The sequence below is a fragment of the Mus pahari genome, chromosome 8, assembly GCF_900095145.1.
Source record: "Mus pahari chromosome 8, PAHARI_EIJ_v1.1, whole genome shotgun sequence".
Lineage (NCBI taxonomy): Eukaryota > Metazoa > Chordata > Mammalia > Rodentia > Muridae > Mus > Mus pahari.
The window spans coordinates 23,835,296-23,854,435 of NC_034597.1; the positions used below are offsets into that span (position 1 = coordinate 23,835,296).

At 43.5% G+C, this 19,140-nt stretch overlaps 1 protein-coding gene across 2 annotated transcripts in view; it reads left to right on the forward strand.

The window, feature by feature from the left end:
* Window positions 1-17,940, forward strand: part of Ercc6 (ERCC excision repair 6, chromatin remodeling factor) — a 73,355-nt gene extending 55,415 nt beyond the window's left edge. For both annotated transcript variants that reach the window (XM_029541522.1, XM_029541523.1), the window contains exons 13-21: window positions 3,382-3,597; window positions 3,923-4,033; window positions 4,640-4,759; window positions 5,128-5,222; window positions 6,697-6,842; window positions 6,923-7,615; window positions 11,951-12,155; window positions 12,863-12,935; window positions 13,805-17,940. In XM_029541522.1, the coding sequence (XP_029397382.1) occupies window positions 3,382-3,597; window positions 3,923-4,033; window positions 4,640-4,759; window positions 5,128-5,222; window positions 6,697-6,842; window positions 6,923-7,615; window positions 11,951-12,155; window positions 12,863-12,935; window positions 13,805-14,221 (2,076 nt within the window). In that variant the 3' untranslated portion in view covers window positions 14,222-17,940. The remainder of the gene's footprint in view (window positions 1-3,381; window positions 3,598-3,922; window positions 4,034-4,639; window positions 4,760-5,127; window positions 5,223-6,696; window positions 6,843-6,922; window positions 7,616-11,950; window positions 12,156-12,862; window positions 12,936-13,804) is intronic.
* The last annotated feature ends 1,200 nt before the right edge of the window (window positions 17,941-19,140 follow it).

The window sequence follows — 19,140 nt, forward strand, 5'->3', positions numbered from 1 at the left end:
CCTACTGCCCAAGGTTCCTACCTGGCAGGGAGTAGTGCCCAGTACACTGCAGGGTTTTCTCAGAAATTACAACTAAAATTAGATTATCAGGGCATGATTATCAAGATGCACAAGTTTTATCAGCTTCTCGGTGAGCCTCATATCCAGTAAACACTGGTAGACCACTGCCATCTTAGAAACTAGACAAAATTCTAGATCAGATTTCTCAGGTTCTAACTCTTACTTTACCTGGAAGGAGTTTATATTTGCTCATTCTAGAATTTGGAAATTATTAGACAGTGTAAGTCACACAGATAGGAGAGTTTTGGCTTTCTAGAACACTTGCCACTGTAGAGTGTCCCCAGCGCCTGACATGAGAGTGGTGCTGAGATTGCAGTGTCTAGAAACATCATGGACCAGCGAGACCTGAAAGCCAGAAGCTGGGCACCTGAATTTTACTTAGCTGGACAGTGCTGCCACTGGGTCAGTCAGGTGTTTTCTGTGGCCCTTGTGAGGTCATTTTGTGAGGACCATAACTGGATCTGCAGCCCTTCCAGAGGTGAGGGTGCTTATTACATAAGAGGACATGCTGCTTGCTCCTCCCCACTGTAGGTCTGGTGCATTCCCCAGACTGTGGAAGAAGACACTGAGGAGTGGGCCTGGCGGTGATGTGGCTTGCAGAGCTAGGAAAGCCTAGCCCGCCAGGGTTTGTGGTACACTAAAGAGGACATGTTTTTACACACTGTTCCATAGTGGCATCATCAGCATTCAGCATGACTGTGTCTGTCAGTGTGTCTGTGTGCTAGGTGGATAAGAGGCTAAAGCTGCAGGTTCTCTCACACCCTGCACGTAGTTTCACTGACTTGACATGGAACTTTCCTAGGGCCAAGTAGACAAAGGCCGAGCTGTTTCTGTGCAGTGTTTTCAGAACAAGGCTTAGCAGCCCAGTGCATTCGGATATTGTGCCTTCCCCCTAGCAGGTGCAAGCTTTCATGCCCTGAAATGCATGCTGAGCCTGGCAGCCACGGTCTTCACGCTGGCTGCCCATGTGCATGTACATCTGAGTCTGTTCAGAAGTCCACTGCCCTCCCCAGGCTGTGTAGTGGCTGCTTGCTCTCCTCACCTTCAGGTGCCTGGACTTCCAGATCCGTCATTTTGACCTCTTTTCATCACTTCCCAGAACTTTCTTTTCTGTTTGCTTTGTTTTAAAATGTTATGTGTTTGGATGTTTTGGCTGCATGTATGTGTATCTGTGCACTTGTGTGAGCCTAGTGCTCATGGAGCCAGAAGAGGGTGTCAGATCACCTGGAACTAGACTTAGAAGGCTGTGAGCTGCCATGTGGGTGGTGGGACTTGAACCTGTGTACTTCAGAAAAACAACCAGTGCTCTTAACTGTCAAGCCAACTCTCCAGATCTAATTTTTAAAAAGATTTATTTTATACATAGAAATGTTTTACCTACATGTATGTAGCTTTATCATAACATACCCCATGCACACTTGATACGTATGGAGGTTAGAGGAGGGCATCAGATCTCTTGGAACTGGAATTATGGATGGGTGTGGATCACCATTTGTGCTGGGAACTGAACCTAAGTCCTCTGTGTGAGCTACAAGAGCTCTAAACTGCTGAGCTATCTCTTCGGCTCAAGCAATTTCTTCTTCCAAATGAATGATTGAAAACCACTCACATCTCCTCAGCTCTCAGCTCTCCTTCACGTGCCTCCAGGTCAAGTGATCGAAGCTGCTCTTTCTATTAGATAGAAAAGGAAAGGCTTAGATTTTCTAGAATCATGTTTAAAAGAAAAACAAGTGAACTGAAAATCTTATCTTTTGTTTCATTTGCAGGCCCAAAGTATTCCAATATGTAGTGAAAATTTGAAAATGAATGAGGGGCAGAGAGGTAGGCATACCTCTGTGAGTTTGAGGCTATCCTAATCTACATAGTGAGGTCTAGGCCAGTGGGCTACGGAGTGAGACCCCGTCTGGGGGGAGAGGGGAGAATTTTACTTTCATTTTGTATCATATATTTACACTTAGGTATGAGTTTTACTTTTGTAGTCCGTCTCACTTCAGACTACCACACCTGTGCGCAGCAGTTGCATGTGGGCAGTAGTAAGTGCTGTACTGCATGGGACAAGGGGAGAGAGAGGAAGGGAGATGACTGAAGGATAGGTAACTCCTTGGAGAGCTTTGACCATGTTTTTGGCTGCTCAGATCTTTTGTTACTACAACTGTTGTTTAGTTAAATCTACCATACTCTGAACATTAGCTTAATTTATGATTCTTCTTTTTTACTTATATTTTCAAACCAGTCACTGTCTGAATGTTTTAGAAAACCTGAGTAGTGTTTGTTTTTTGAGATAGGGTTTCTCTGTGTAGCCCTGCCCATGCTGGAACTCTGTAGACCAGGCTGGCTTTGAACTCAGAGATCTACCTGCCTCTGCCTGAACCACTCTTAAGCTTTTATAATCACCTCGAGGCAGGGGTTGGGGCCTAGGGTTTGGGGGGAACAACCCCAGCCTCTAGGCGTTTCTATTCCGTGGTCCAACCCTGGGTAGCTCTTCCATTTGTGCATTTGTTGTGCATATTTGCTTTCTGATGGAGTAGCAGTAAGTGGACGTTCAGCCTCTGGCTCACATGCTAAAAACAAGGCTTTAAGGGTACTTAGACAGGGAGACCTTTGGCAGGTAGGTCACAGATGTCAGATACATAGTGCTGTGAACTAAATATCCTTTTCTCTGGTGGGGGAAGTTGAATTATCAAAATCGGCTATGACCTTTGTGGACATGTTCAGTACAGTAAAATTGTTTTTTCCAGAGAAGTTGTTCAATCAGGAAAAGAACATGAGTGAAAATTAATTTCTTCCTGCTTGTGTTGGTCAGATTTCTATCACTATGACAGAATATTTGAAAAAAAAACAACTTAAGAAGAAAAGTGTGGGGGCTTATGGTTTTCAGCCCGTGGCCCTTGGTGAGGCCCCGGAGCGTTTCAGGAAGCACAGGTGAGGGGTGAAAACGCCTCACCTCAGGGTGGCTGGAAAGCAGGGGCCTGAGAAAGGGAGCTGGGGACAAGACATACATCCAGGCCCACTTCCTGCCGCTAGTTCCACCTCCTGATAGTTCATCGAATTATGAAACCATCAGTGCCATCAGTCTGTTGATGAGGTCAGAGCCTTCGTGGGCCAGTCACTTCCCAAAAGCCCCATATGTAGACGCCAACACACTGGGGAATCAGTGCATGTGCAACCTGGGGTGGGACATTCAAGATCCACACTGCTTCTCAATATTGACAAAGAGAAGAAATCTACATTAAAATGACTGTAATCCATGTAGTGTGTTCCCTCTTCCTCCTTCCTATTGTTACTGCCCTGTAACAATATGTATTGTTGTTTTAATCACAGATTTTCTCTGGACTTGTAGCTCTGAGGAAGATCTGCAACCACCCTGACCTCTTTTCTGGTGGTCCCAAGAATGTCAGTGGTCTTCCAGAGGACGAACTGGAAGAAGAGCAGTTTGGACACTGGAGACGCTCTGGGAAAATGATTGTTGTTGAGTCTTTGCTGAAAATATGGCAGAGGCAGGGTCAGCGGGTGCTGCTATTTTCCCAGTCTAGGCAGGTGAGTACTTAGGCCTGCCTTCAGGACTGTGACCACAGATGCAAGAGGTAGGATGTCACCCCTTACTGCTGAGGTGGCAGCCATGGGTCCCTTCACAGGAGTGAAAAGGAAAGAAACCTCACAGCAGGATTCTGGCAGCCTAGTGAGGCTGGGATATTTCCAAAGAATTAGCACAGATTCTTTGGTAGCTGTTAATTCCCTTCCTCAGAGCAAGAAAACCTTTTCAGTATAGGTCCACTGGGGAAGGCACACTGCTTACATACATGGGGAAGCATATGCTTGGCGTGTTCTTGGTTTGCAGACTGTTTCCTTCATCCACTAACAGATGCTACACATACTGGAAGTGTTCCTGAGAGCCCACAAGTATTCATATCTCAAGATGGATGGGACCACCACCATAGCGTCAAGACAGCCGCTGATTACAAAATACAATGAGGTAACGGGATGTGATGGAGACAAAAAGAACTACAGAGTGTACAGGGAAGGGTGTGCATGTCCACCCTCACAGCTGCTGAGCTAGTGCCTGGCTAGCAGGTGAAGGGGGACATTATCCTTTTGGGTATTTTCTTGTGTTTGTTTTTCTTTGGGACAGGGTCTCACTGTGTAACCCTGGCTGCGTAGAACTTGCATTGTAGACTAGGTTGACCACAAACTTGCAGCGATCTACCTACCTCTGCCTCAAAAGAACTGGAGTTAAAAGAACCACACCTAGTGACGTTTGGCCTTTGAGTGTACACTTTATGGTTTGGGAAGTGGACTTACAAGATTTAGAAGTGAAATAAATTTGTGAAGAAAATAAACTGATGAAGCATAGCCAGTGAGAATGTCTGTGTATGTCTGCACTTTACACAATTATTAAAAATTATCAGTTAATTAATAAAAGTAGGAGCTCTGGCATGAGGACTTGACTCAGAGGATTCTGGGACATGTAGTTTGGGGGTGTGGGTAAGCCGTAGAGCCCATGGTAGTAGGACCTGTGTTGGAGAGTAAAGAGCTATCGCAGCTCTCAGCTCTGCCCACTCTGTTGTGCATCTTTCTGTAGGACACGTCCATCTTTGTCTTTCTTCTGACCACACGGGTGGGTGGCTTAGGAGTGAACCTGACTGGGGCCAACAGAGTCATCATCTACGACCCTGACTGGAATCCAAGCACCGACACACAGGTCTGTCTTCCCTGAAGAGGTTTCTGCAGAAGGACAGCTTGTTAGTGGCAGTTTTCCTCAGTCTCTCTGATGCTGTACCTGCAGTTGGCGTGGTGGTCATATCTTGCTCTCTTCCCCAAGAGAGCACATGGTCAGCCCTGTGGCCTGGGGGAGCCCCACTGGCTCTCCATGGCGCCCATCACAGCTCTGCTATAATAGGTGCTCAGCGTTAGAAAGGTCTTGCACTCAAGCCATCTTGGTTGTGACGCTCATCCACTTGCATAGGCCTTGCTTGCACATTTCTTAGTAGAATTCTGACTAGGGGAGAGAAGGCTGTGATCAGTCACTGCTTTCCCTTAGTTGGCTCTTGTTAAATCTCTCTGCCACAGGCCCGGGAGCGAGCATGGAGGATAGGTCAGAAGAAGCAGGTAACTGTCTACAGGCTTCTGACAGCTGGCACCATTGAGGAGAAGATCTACCACCGGTCAGTACAGACGGCTGTAGGGCCTCGTATCCTAACCTAGAGTTTTCTGGAAGAAGGGTTTTTATTATTTCCAAGTGTGGGTTGAAAAGATCTTTCATCTTAGAGGAATAATTACTATAACTTAAAGAATATCAGAATATTTTGTGGGTTTTTTTCTTTTCCATTAAAATATATTTTGATCCATTAACTCTTTTTTGTTTGCTTATTTGTTTTGTTTTGTTTTTTTGAGACAGGATTTCCTTGTGTAGCTGTTGGCAGACCTACAACTCACTCTGTAAACCCGGGTGGCCTCATAGAGATCCGCCTGCCTCTGCCTCCCAAGTGCTGGGATTAAAGGCCTGCGCTACCACAGCTAACCTTACTGTTTTTTAAAATATCTGAACCTAGTAATTACTGTACCCTAATCTAAACCGGAGACTCTTTATATATAAATTTGAAATTGTTTTGTGAGGAAAACATTCTGACTTACTGTAGTGTGTCACTTCCTTGAGAAGTGACAGAAGTGAGGACAGTTTATTCAGAGACCTTTGGAGCAGTTTCAGCGTGTGCCCCTTCCTCTTGTAACTAGGCAGGGAGAGTCCAGACATTTCAACTTTTCCTGTGCCCTTCAGACTCCATTCTTGCCCTATCCCAGCACTTAACGTTGGCACCAAGCTGTTGCAGAACTATTTTGTGTCCTTGTAGGCTTGCGATAAGGTGCATCTTGTGAGAAAGAGTTAGCTGAAGCACAGGGGAGGAGGGAATGTTGCTTTCTGTCAGTGCCTGTGTGAAAAGGACAGTATTTGACCTTAAGCACTGAAGTGAGCCAGCAGGTGGGAGCTGGGGAGCAGAGCAGGCGAGGGCTGTACAAAGCAGTGACCACATCCACAAGAGGGCACTGAGCAGGGCAGGACGGCCTTGGCCCATGAATCAGGGAGTCTGATTGGCTCCTTACAGCCTGTAGAGTTTGGGGTACAAAGGTAGGTTTTGAAATGTGATTGGTTTTGGAGATAAAACAAAACTCATTAAGCGTAAACAATAAGATATCATTTCTAAATGAAAATTGATAAAACTTGGGATACCACCTGATGTATTATGTATGTTTGAGTTGTAATTTCCCATGGCTGAAGGTTTGGGGGCTTTTTAATTATTCATAGATCTACTGTTAGTTATTATCTCTCTCACATTTAAAAAAACAAAAACAAAAACCTTTATTTTTATGTATGGGTGTTTTGTGTGCCTGTGTCTGTGCACCATATACATGCAGTACCTGGAGAGGCCAGAAGAGGGCATTATATTCCCTGGGACTGGAGCTACATATAGGTGGTTATGAGCTGCCCTGTGGGTGCTGGGAATTGAACCCAGGTCTTCTGGAAAAGCAGACAGCACTCTTAACCACTGAGCCATCTCTTCAGCCCCATCTCTCATGTTTTTAAGTGAAAATTTGAGGTACAGGTAAACATTGTTTCATATCAATGTGATTTTATCTTTTTAGACAAATCTTCAAGCAATTTTTGACAAACAGAGTGCTAAAAGACCCAAAACAAAGGCGCTTTTTCAAATCCAATGATCTCTATGAGCTGTTCACTCTGACCAGTCCTGATGCCTCCCAGGGCACTGAAACAAGTGCTATTTTTGCAGGTATTACATGCAGCCGTTTAATTTAATCAGTTGCATAAGAATTCTGCAGAGTAACATTAGCTGTGTTTTCCCTGTTACAGGAACTGGCTCCAATATTCAGACACCTAAATGCCATTTAAAAAAAAGGACTTCACCAGTCCTAGGAACAGATCCCAAATGCAAGAAGCCCCCTGTTTCTGACACACCTGCAAATGCTGCCACCCTGATTGGAGAAAAACCTAAGGCGGCGGGAGCTACAGGAAGAAGTGTCTCTTCTGCAGAAAGTGGTCCTTTCAAAGGTGACCGTCACACAAATGGGGACAGAGCTAGCAGTGTTGCTTTGGGAGAAGAGACAGGTGCAGGGTCCATGCTGGAGCATCTCTCAGTGATGAGTGAAGATGGGAAGTGTTCAGATTCTCCAACAGTTGACCACACATCCAGGCCATCAATTGAGGTGAGCACCAGTGAGAAGCAGGGTTCTTCCAATGAAGGGGAGTGCTGCCAGGCTCAGACAGAACCTGTTCACATGAGCGAACAAATGGAAGGTCAGTTTTCTAAGTACAAATCAAAAAGGAAACATGATGCATCTGAGGAAGAGACCACAGAGAAACGTCCACAGCCCAAGCAAAAAGCCAAGAACTCCAAGCATTGCAGAGATGCTAAGTTTGAGGGATCTCGAGTCCCGCACCTGGTGAAGAAAAGGCGGTACCGCCAGCAAACCAGTGAGCAGGAGGGCGGAGCCAAGGACCGGAGCAGTGATGACTATGTGTTGGAAAAGCTTTTCAAAAAATCAGGTAATGATCTTTTTGACTCTCACCTGGGTGCTAGGAAAGCGAGTGTGGGAGCCATGTCTAGCATGGTAATCTTTAATTATGGAGCTTTATCCCCCTTTTTGAAGACCAGAAAGAGTTTGAAACTTTAGGAAACAATAATACTTAACATATGACCATTTATAGTAGATCAGTTACTACAGATAGTCCTGTGCTGCCTGAACGTTAGTAGGCAGTTTCCTTTTTGCTGTATTTATATGCTTTTCTAACTACAGTAGGTTAGAGAAATGGGTCATGAGAGACAGGCAGGAAGGGCTCTTGCAAGGGCAGGGAGAAAGAAGCTGATGGCCAAGAAAGAGGAAAGAGAAGCATTAAAGAAACCAACTAGCAGTTGTGAGACAGTGAGAGTCAGCGTGTCCTGCTCAGCTTTGATACCTCCCAAGTGTCATCTTCCTCACCTTTGCTGCATGATGATGACAGTGGTGGCCATAGTTTCCAAAGATTCCTGAGTCAGGGGGTTCTGTTTGGGCAGGTAGGTTTATGCATTGCTTCAGAAAACTCTGTCAAAGAAATTAGCACGAAGAACATATGAACTCTGCTGTAGCCTTTATGCTTTTATGGCAACATTAACAGCTTTCAGCATTTCCTTTGTCATTCACTTGCATATGTAAATACACCTACAAATATACATGCAAGTGCATGAGTGTACAAATAGATGCATACATTCTTCTCTGTCTCCCTACATCTGTGGTAAGAACCATACGATTCCTGTAAGGATGGAACAGCATTTACTCTCCCACAGTGCAGCAGCTGAAATATGATGCAGTGTGCATATGAAGCAGTGGTGCCAAGGGGCCACCCAAGGATAGTGATCTCAGAGGGGATCATGAGGGGGTCCAGATGGAGCCCTGGACAAAGAGATCCAGGGAGAGCTAGCTGCTGGAGTTATGCAAGAGTGTGATGGGAAGAGCAGCAGGATTACCCTCCCGCAGAGGGGCTCCTTGGAGCTCAGCTGGATGCTGGTTATTATATCCTGCAAGGAAGCTATGAGGCTGCAGAAAGGACCATTCAAAGTAGGAAAAGTTCCTATGCACACCAGGCAGCCTGTTGCCTTAGCACTCTTTCTGCTTCCCCTGAACTCTTACAGACTGTGGGTAGTCGACACTGGACAAGACAAACTGTATGAGGCTTTGTATCAAATCAAATACAAAAATGATTGGGCATAGAAAGAGGCAGGAAAATGGGATTCACAGTAAGGGAATAAATTGGAACTGACACACAGGTGGTGGTGGAATTAGCACAGACATTAAATAATTATAACTGTTCTATATATTCAAAAGAGGCATAAAAGATGTACACATGCATTAGTGAACTTATATGAAGGTGTAATAGCTGGTGTGAAAAATGACTTGTAGGAGATGGAGCATGTTAGACATAACCGGAGAAAACATTAGTGCAAAGAGTAACGTAAGTCACAGAAGCAAAAAACAAACAAACAAACAAACTGTGGGATGTCAACAGAGTCAGCAGCCTCGTGTAATGGTAACTGAGGTCCTGTCCAAGAAGGGAGAGGAGGGGAGTATGTTGATCTGAAGAGATGCTGGTCAACAGTATTTCAAACTAGAGGAAAACTATACATCCCACATCCAAGAAACGTAAGTAACCCTAGCCAGAAAAGGAAAGAAAACCGCACCAAAGTATAATAATAAACGAGCCAAAGCCTGTGGTAGAGAGGAACACTGAGATGTGAAGAGCCACGAGTGGGGAAGAGTCTAGAAACAAAGTCTGAGTCTTGAGAATCTGTAGAACAAGGGGCAGGACTGTTGTGTTGCAGCTCTATTTTTTGCCTACATAAATATGAAAAACCAGGTAACATCATTAATCCCAGCACTTGGGAGGCAAAGACTAGTAGATCTGAGTTCCAGGCCGGCCAGAGCTGCACAGACCCTGTCTCAGATGAATAGGTAGGTAGGTGTAACCACCAACCACCGGGTGTTCTCAGGGCAGCTGTCAGGATTACAGTTGCTGGAGTAGGCAAAGTCTAGGACGAGGAATGTTACGATGTCTTCGCTGTAAGCGGAGCTAACAATTTTGCTTGAAATTCTTGGGGATGTCCAGGAGAGGGGTGAGGCCCCACCCAAAGTGTCTTACACATCAGTCCTCAAGCTGGGGCCTGATTAGTCATAAAATAGAAGTGCACCGAAGAAGTATTGATTGTGTCAGCAACCTTTACATCAAGTGTTGGTTGGCTGCAATTTTGCTTTTCAGCAGGAGAGGTCGAAGTCAGGATTGGGAGGATGGGGATGGGGAGTTCCTTCCTCTTCTGTTGTTCCCTAAATTCTCTTTCTGTCTGTCCTGCATTTATTTTATTAGTGAAATTGAATAAAATGTATATATCCATTCTTTTTGTTATTAGGCGAATTGTTTTTGTTCATTGTTTTTGTATGTGGAGTTTCCCATTGTTGAACCCTTTACCTGCTGTTTACCGAGAAGGTTATAGGTTTAGTTTATATTTCATTCTCTCCTGGGTGGTTTATTGCTTTGTTTTGTCATTGATTCTCTAGAGTCCTTTAGCTTTGTATCCATTAAAACTTCAAAAGAGAGTGGAACTGGAGTTGTATTGATCAATGGCAGAACACTTGTCTAGCATGCATGAAGCCCTGCGTCCCATCTCTAGCCCAGAAAAACCAAAGAAAGGGGTGGGGAGGGAGAAGAAGGGGATAAAGAAAGGAAGACACAAACGAAGGAAAACTGTGCTGCCTTCCGTCACAGCTTGATTCTCCGTTGTTAGTCATTTACTAGGCAGCGGTGCTAGCCGAATGCTGTCCATCACTACGGTAGGAGTGAGTGTTTGCTCATTAGGGGTCTGGAGCTGAGGTGAAGCCATGCTTTATTAGGGAAATCCCTGGTTGGGGGATGGCTTTTCAGGTATGGGTAATGATGTTTGTCAAAGGCGGTTTCGCTGTAGAGACTTCAATGGTTGATATTGAAAAGAGCATCACAAAGTTTATTAATCCATTATTAGATAATGGATTAGTTAACGTTAACCGACCCTGAATTCCCATGACTCTTACCTGCATCATCCATAATCCTTTTTTGCTATTGGTTTCTATTCAAATTGGCACAAAGGTGTACAAATATTCCTATAGTGATTGACCTTTTTCCAAAGATAGCTTCTCCCTTGACTTTATTCCATAAAGTTTTCTTTTTATTAAACTTGAGTTCTTCATTTTGCTACTTTTATCTAGTAATCCAGGATTCTTATTTATTAACAGGGATCTATAGTTGATCTAGTCAGTACTTCATTATTTTATGTTATTTTATAATTTTCTTCTAGTGCTTTTGTTTTTGTTATATTTTGGTGAGGCTTTGGGAGCATAATTATTTCCTTGTATTTATGTCTAGTTAGAAATTTATTTTATTTTTATCTCACTTTAGTTTAATGTTATTATTTGTTTATTTTTGAGTGTATCATTGTGCATCCCATGTTGAATTTCCCATCCTTCTGCAGTAGCCTCTCGGGAGCTGGGATTACAGGCATGCCACACCTTGCATTGCTCTTCATTTTTACTGATGCAGCTACTCAGGGAAATGAACTTTCCACTGATTACTCTATTAAGTATATTCTCTGAACAGTCCCATGAAGGTTAATTTGCTTGAAATGCTTATTTCTGCTCTATATTTTCACTTTGAAGGGTTTATTAATATTTTAATTTTCTCACAGTATAGCTAGGAAGAGATTAAAAGTTAAAATTATGATTTATTTTAAGACAGGGATAATTCATAACTGTCCCTTGTAGGGTAGTGGCAAGTGTGAACAGAAAGTATTTGTGAAGTTCTTGAGTCGTTGCTACCACCCAAAAAATAGCAGCTAAAAGTGTTGTGGGTTTTTTTTTCCCCCTTTGAAACAAGTATTACACCATGTAGTATTTATTTCAGTATGTAATATTACTGTGTAGTATTATAATGTATAGTATTTCAGTGTGCAGTATTACTGTACATAATATAACAGTGTGTAGTATTCCAGTGCATAGTATTAGAGTATGTAGTATTACTGTGCATAGTTTTATTGTATGCAGTATTTCAGTGTGTAGTATTATAAAAGTGTGGTATTACAGTGTGTAGTATTCTAATGTGTGGTATTACTATGTGTAGTATTACAGTATGTAGTATTACTGTGCATAGTATTACAGTGTATAGTATTTAGTGTGTAATATTTCAGTGCAGAGGAATTACTGTGCATTGTATTATAATGCGTAGCATTACTGTGTGTAGCATTACTGTGTGTAGTATTACAGTGTGTAGTATTTCAGTGCATAGGCCGAGTCATCCTGGTCATTTTTTCCTTACTCTCGTTAGTGGGCGTGCACAGCGTTGTGAAGCATGATGCTATCATAGATGGGTCCAGTCCAGATTATGTGCTGGTGGAAGCAGAAGCCAACCGAGTGGCTCAGGACGCCTTGAAAGCTCTGAGGCTCTCTCGTCAGCAATGCCTGGGGGCAGCGTCTGGTGTTCCCACCTGGACTGGCCACAGAGGGATTTCTGGTGCACCAACAGGAGTAAAGTAAGAGACCACTCCCCGACATGCTTGCACGGAGTCCCAGTGGTTGAGGCTAGCTGCACAGTCAGGGCAGGCCAAGGCTTGTTCTCTGTGGGACAAGAAGTTCCCTCAGTGGGGCATTGTGTGGGGCAGGCCTGAGTGACTTGGGAAAGTCCTGTTGTCTTTCTTCCTTTTTATCTCTGCTTTCTAGAGATAACTTTTCTGGGGAAGAAGTGATCACTTTTGCTTGAGAGATGATGTTTAAAATAGGGAGAATTAGGAGGGGGCAGAAGATGGCTCAGTGATTAAGAGCACTGACTACTCTTGCAGAGGATCTGGGCTCAGTTCCTAGCACCCACAAGGCAGCTCACAACTGTCTGTAACTCCAACACCCTCACACAGACATACATGCAGGCAAAACACCAAGTATTTAAAAAATAATGAGAAATATTAATAGTGACTAAATGCTATAGCTATCAGTAATTATTATGCTAATTATAATATTAGCATATTATTATGTAATTATTATCCAGGATGCTTTCTCACATCCGGTGTTGAATGAGCATGTTGAGTGGATTCCACTCACACATCCCACAAGAGCGGAGCAGAAGAGCAGGGGTGTGGGAATCCGACGGCAGCAGTTTTCCCAGGAAGAGGCTAGTTGTTGAGAGTACTGTGTCCTCCGATGGAGCACCTGACCTCCTTTCTGCCTGCTTCTCTTTCCTGTTTAGGAATAGGTTTGGTCAGAAAAGGAACGCCAACCTCCCTGCGCAGCGTCCTTCGTCACTCACAGAAAAGACTCAGGTAACCGGGTAGCCTGGCTGCCTTTCCTGTTGAGATTTGTGTGGATGGCCAGGAGAATGTCACTTAGGTGTGAGGAGGGAGATGGTTGTAACTGACGTGGTGTTATTTGATGCTTGTAAGTTGTGTTGTACTTTTATTTGAATCTAAAGGTCTGCTTACTTCCTAGAGCACAAAATCTCAGCAGATTCTCTGCTCAGTCCTTAGAAAGTTGATAAATTAATATGCACAGCCACCTATCTGGAGGAAGAGGAGCTGTGTCAGCTTTAGAAAGGCCACTCTCTAAACTAAATGGCCAGAGAGCCTTCCCGAGGATGGGGCAAACAGCACTCTGTCTTTCTGATTAAGGATGTGTGAATGCTCATACGTGAAGACTCCCAGGTTAAGACTAGTTTTAGCTCCATGTGAACTCCTTTGAGAACAGACACTTTCCAGTCTGCCGTGTTCCCAGCTTTTAGCAGCAGGAGTCTGAGATACTTTCCAGGTTAGGTCTGTTGTTTTAAGGAAGCACATATGATGCAGGGTGGGAAAGGAAGAAGGCTGAAAAGTGAAGAAAGTGACAGCTACTCCTTATCCCGTGGCCCAGGCGTGGCCCAGGCAAGGTCTCCCTCTGCTCCCTGCTCTCACACTCTGGGATCCAGGAGACGGCTTCATTCTCTTCTCCCTGCTTATTTCTTTAGGAGGTGCCCATGACAAATGGGTAAATTCACGTCCACATCTCCTCTACGTTGGCATTAGATGGCGTCTGCGTCTTCTCCCGCATCTCCCCATACACATGGCATTTCCGTTATTCTGAGGGTCCTCACAGCCTTTGGGCAGCAGTAGACTAATCTGGGAGTCTGGTCTGTTAACATGTAGTCTTCTTTCTCTAGAGCAACATGAGAAAGGAGGGGAAAGCTCACACCCCCGAGCACTTCAGTGGCAAAGAAGATGGAGCATCTTTGTCTGGAGCGCCCAGTTCCTCCTCCCTCTTGGCCAGAATGCGAGCAAGAAACCACATGATTTTGCCGGAGCGCTTAGAGAGTGACGGCGAGCATCTTGCCGAGGCTGCTGCCGTGCCTCCCTGTGGCACAGAACATGACGACCTTCTGGTGGACATGAGGAACTTCATTGCTTTCCAGGCCCAGGTGGATGGCCAGGCCAGCACTCAGGAAATCCTGCAGGAGTTTGAATCCAAGCTGTCTGTGGCACAGTCCTGTGTCTTCCGAGAACTGCTGAGAAATCTGTGCAATTTCCATAGAACTCCTGGTGGTGAAGGGATTTGGAAACTGAAGCCAGAATACTGCTAACAGTGATGCTCCCTAAACTCTTTCAAATGGAAATCTCGGCTCACCGATTTGATTAGTGATCATGGTGTGTGTGTGTGTGTGTGTGTGTGTGTGTGTGTGTGTGTGTGTGTGTGTNTGTGNGCGCGCGTGCGTGTGAATGGCTGCACTTGGTGTTTACTGTGTCATCTACCTCAAGACTAAAACTTGAAGAAGAAAATAATTGGAGGGTTTTTGTTTTGTTTTGTTTTGTTTTGGTGGCACTGTGAATTAAGTTATAAAACCAGGGACCTAACAGTCTAATGGAGCAAATATGTTATTTAACCCAAGAGATGTTGTCAGGGAGCATACTCTACTTAAGAATACATCTCGGTTCTTCTTACTGGTGCTGGGCATATGTCTTCTCTTTATCCACCCCCTCTCATAAGTCACCACTTCACAGTATCCAATAATCTTAGTACCTTGATACAGGATGAGTAAATATTTCTGACCCACTGGTTACATACAGAAAGACACTTGCTATCTGTCAAATCATTAATTACATATAAATAATTCTTCATAGTACTTTTAAATTAGCAGGTTTGGGGTTTGTTTGTTTGTTTGTTTGTCTGTTTTAAATGTTGCTGAAGACAGACTCTGGTGCCTTGCACATGCTCAGTGTGTGCTTTACCACCAAGTCCCATCCCAGTTCATATGTGTCAAAGTAGGAAGTCTGTTTTTTCTTCTCTGTCATCATTATCTAAAGATGGCAGATGGGTTTGTCTAAATAGGTCAGTCAGTTCTAAACTTTAGTACTTGGCTCAGAAGGAAGTCACAGCACCCGTTTGTTTATTTATTTTTTTCTTCCAGTGATCAGCCTACAGGAAGTGCTGTTGCCGTGTCCATGGGCTGACTACTAACCTGACTCACTAGCATGACACATTTGTGCTGTCTGAGATCTTAAGTTATACTGAGCGAGAGAGCATCTTATAGACACTCTTAACTGAAGAAAGTTACCTACCACGCAGTCAGGAAGGGATCCGTGTTCCACCTCTGCCACTGACCTGCCCAGCCTGGGAAGGTTGAATCTGGAAACATGGTTATCCAGCCAAGCTGGGAGAAGCTTAGAGACCAGTGCTCTAGGTTAAAGAACTTTTTAGCAATATACACCTTTATACATTGAGCTGCAGTCTGATTTTTTTGAACATTAAATACTTTGTGCGTTGTAAATAGATTTAATGTATTAAACATGTTAAATAATTACAAATAAAAGATTTTATAATACTGACTTTTCCTGTACTGTCACTGTTAGAAATCCTTCAAGCACTCCTGCCTCCCCAGTCTGTGCATTCCAAAGCCCTGTGCAGTTGCCCAGGCATTGGCATGGCTGCTGGCATGGGTTGCTTCTTCTCTGTGTTTCCCCTGGACTCATGACTGCCCAGCTGAAGAGCGTTTCTCAGCCTCCCTACAGGTGTGGCCCCATGACAGTTCTAGGCAGTGAGATGGAAGACTTCCAGCTTGAAGCTTTCAAAAAGAGCCATGGTGTGCATGCCCCCGAAAGTTCCCTGTTTTGCTCCTCAGGACATCTGTGAGAGCCTCAGGTGTCTCCTGGGATTTCAGGAGAGGGTGGATGGCCTACCAGTCAAGAACGGCTATCTTTGACCAGATACTTTGGAGTGAAATAAATGAAGTGTTATTTAATGCTGTTTTAACACCTAACTGGTGTACTGTATGTAACACATGAATGCTGTAAGTGTCCTGTGTATCTCATGTCCACATTATGCAAGTCTTTTCACTCCTCTGGTGGACCTCTGCTTTCGCTGACCTGCTGAGCTCCAGACCCATCACAGACTCAGTTTCCCCATGCTTGCCTGCAGCAGCTAATTTCCATCTTGGTACATTGTTTTAAAACTAGTCTTGCTTCATAAAATAACCTTACTTTAATTTGAATTTCTCTGATTCAATGCCAGACAGAATACATATTCACCTAGTTTCCTCAATATAAATGGAAGACAGTTATGAAAGAGGCAAGAACGAAAAGCCATTCTGGGCTAGTCCATCATCTGTCACCACTCCAAATGCCAGCTTCGACTCATTGCAGTGTGCTGCAAGGCTGTCAGACCCCGTGTCTGTCTGTTCCCTCACACTCTGCATGATGTCAGACCCCATGTCTGTCTGATCCCTCACCCTCAGCATGCTGACGTTTGCCACCTGTGGGAAAGTCCATTTTCCTTTTAATCTCGTCTACTATGTCTTATTTTTGTACATTTCCTGTTCCAAGCAAATGATAGAATTAGCTTAATAGGTTCTACTGAAGTGTTGCTCTTTTGGCCGGATTGTATTAGTTTGCCCATTAATTGGAAGATAATAGACTTCTTTATAATTAATGTAATTTTCCCATTAGTATTATGATAGGCCTAATTTTATTGCTTGGGTAACATTCCTCATAAGGGTCTTCACATTTTATATTAGCTTCGTTCTAGATGTTTTACAGAATTTTTGTTTAGGATTTTTAAGGATCTTTTACTTTCACATAAAAAAAAAAGTGGAGATGCTTGACTCATTCCTGTATCACCTTTGTGTTGCTTATCACTGGAGGCGTTTCCATTCAGAGTTGCTACATTTAGTTTTTAAATATCCTATGGTCATGATTCAGTCTCGTGAATGGCCTTGTTAGTTACAATGTGGTTTGGATGGGAGGTGTCCCACCTGTAGACTCATGTCTTTGAACATGTTCCTAGCTCATGATGCTCTTGGACCTCCTGACGGTTGCCATGACAGACTCTGTCACCTGTAATGTGAGCCAAAAATGAACGCTTCTTTCCTTAGGTTCTTTTGTCTGGGTACTTTGTCAGCAATAAGGTAAATGACTAAATGTAATTATACAGAAATAGGTATTTTCCTAACATTTGAAAACCATAGATCATTCCCTCCTTCCTGATTTATACATTTATAAAGCCACCATACCACCATTATGTCCCATGTCCATATAATCATGAGAATGTGTCTGAACTCTATATTTTGTTAAATTTGTCCATTCATCTTTACCAATAAACCATTTTTAATCACGTAGGTTTCTAATTGGTTGTCAAAAATTGTAGAACAACTCTTGGATCTTTGTTCTATATATATTAGATCATCTTTTCACATTGGGATTTTGTGATTATGATGAATGAGCAGATTTGTTGAGGATTATTTATGATGCTGGGTCCCATGCATCTCTGAATAAGCCATAGCTATGTATTTTTATTACATGTTTATAAAGAAATAATTGCGCTATATCTCACATTTTGTAATAGACAACTTACATAGAAGCTTACATAGACAACTTAGATATGCATAGATAGAAAATGTGTATTATGCAAGCAATTCTATCAAATCTTGGTGAGAGCAATGAGTCGGATGTACAACTTATACTTAGTCCTAACCTTGATTTTGTACCCGTAATAAAGGACACCTGAAAACCCACGTGTTCTCACTTATAAAGACTCGTCTCCTGGTTCTAAGTTGGCTTTGCTAACTGATGTTCTATGTATCATCTAGCAGCTTTGCTGAACTTGTGCTCTGATCTATAAATTGTTCCGTAACACTTGGATCAGCTGTAATAGTAATGACTGTGTTTCATGTGTTCCAGTATGTACACGCTATGATGCGGAGTTGAAATGCTTACAGGTGGCCTCGTACTTAGCCATCTCTCTCTCCTGCCATTGAAGAGAAGCTCTAAAACCTACAGTTGCTGTTTTCTAATAGATGGTTTAGTTGGGTTAACGGAATATTCTTTCCAGTATTAAATCCAGTGCTGGATTTCATTAAATGTTTCTCCTGCTTATATCAACAGTTTTCCTCTTTAATACCTTTTTCTAGTTTGGTGAAGTACAGAGTCAAATCTTTCAACATCAAAACTTCTCTTAAGCTTCTACCAGTTTGGAGGTGAGTCAGGGATGGTGTACAGATTCATTAGCCAAAAGTGGCAGGAAACCAGAAGAGAAGTCCCTCCCACACAAAACCACATGTCTTTGGAAACTGTCTTTAAAGCATATAGAAAATGTGTATCGTGCATGCAATTCTGTCAAGTCTTGGTGAGATTGGTGAGTCTGATGTGATGCATGGCCCCTTTGTCTCTCCCTGTCCTCAGTGTTAAGACAGACCAGGAGGTGTTATCAGGGTCATGTGACCCTGTCTGGACACAGAGCGTATTCCACATGAAAACCAATACCCAAGAATCCATTACTAGGGAGAAGAAAGACTTGCCAGTGACCAAAGAAAGAAGTGGGAGTTTTCCTCAGCTCCAGGGGTTGGGGGGTTATAGATACACTGCAGAAATGGAGAGAGAGGAGCTATAAAGGAGGGCAATGAGAAACAGGTTGGGAGGTTCCAGGAACCTTGCTAATTAATTAATTTCCTAGTCTGATGTTTGTGGTCATGGGAGCTGGTGGGTGTCTTTAGCCTTAAAGTGGGAAGAGAGAGACAAGGCAAGGAAGCTCTGTTAGAGCTTTGGATAAAACAGTTCTCCGTGATTAACACTCAGAGCTGAAAAGAGGACAGATACAGCAGGAAGACAAATACTGGGGTTCTCGTTTTGGTTCAGCTATCTGTCACTCACCTGCAAACCCAGGGAGTAAGGTGTTTTCAACAGCAAAGGCAGCCTTCAAGACCTGGATAGAAACTTAGGCAAACATCATGACAAAGCCACCAGAGGACATACGTACTGCAAAGTTAGTTGGAGACTAGCAATGTGTTGCAAACCAGTGTGAGACCTCGACTCCCAAAGTTAGTGATGTTTAAAGTCAGCTAAGTTGGTGAAACTATACAGTTTATTTTTCCCTTGATAATACAATCCGGGTGGGTAGAACAGGCAAGCAGGCTCTCCCATCAGCTCCTGTTGGGCTAAGTTCTCTCTGGGAGGGGTGAGCTGCCCACATTTCCCATTGTTTCTAGCTTCAGGTTGTAGGGAGAAAGTTCAG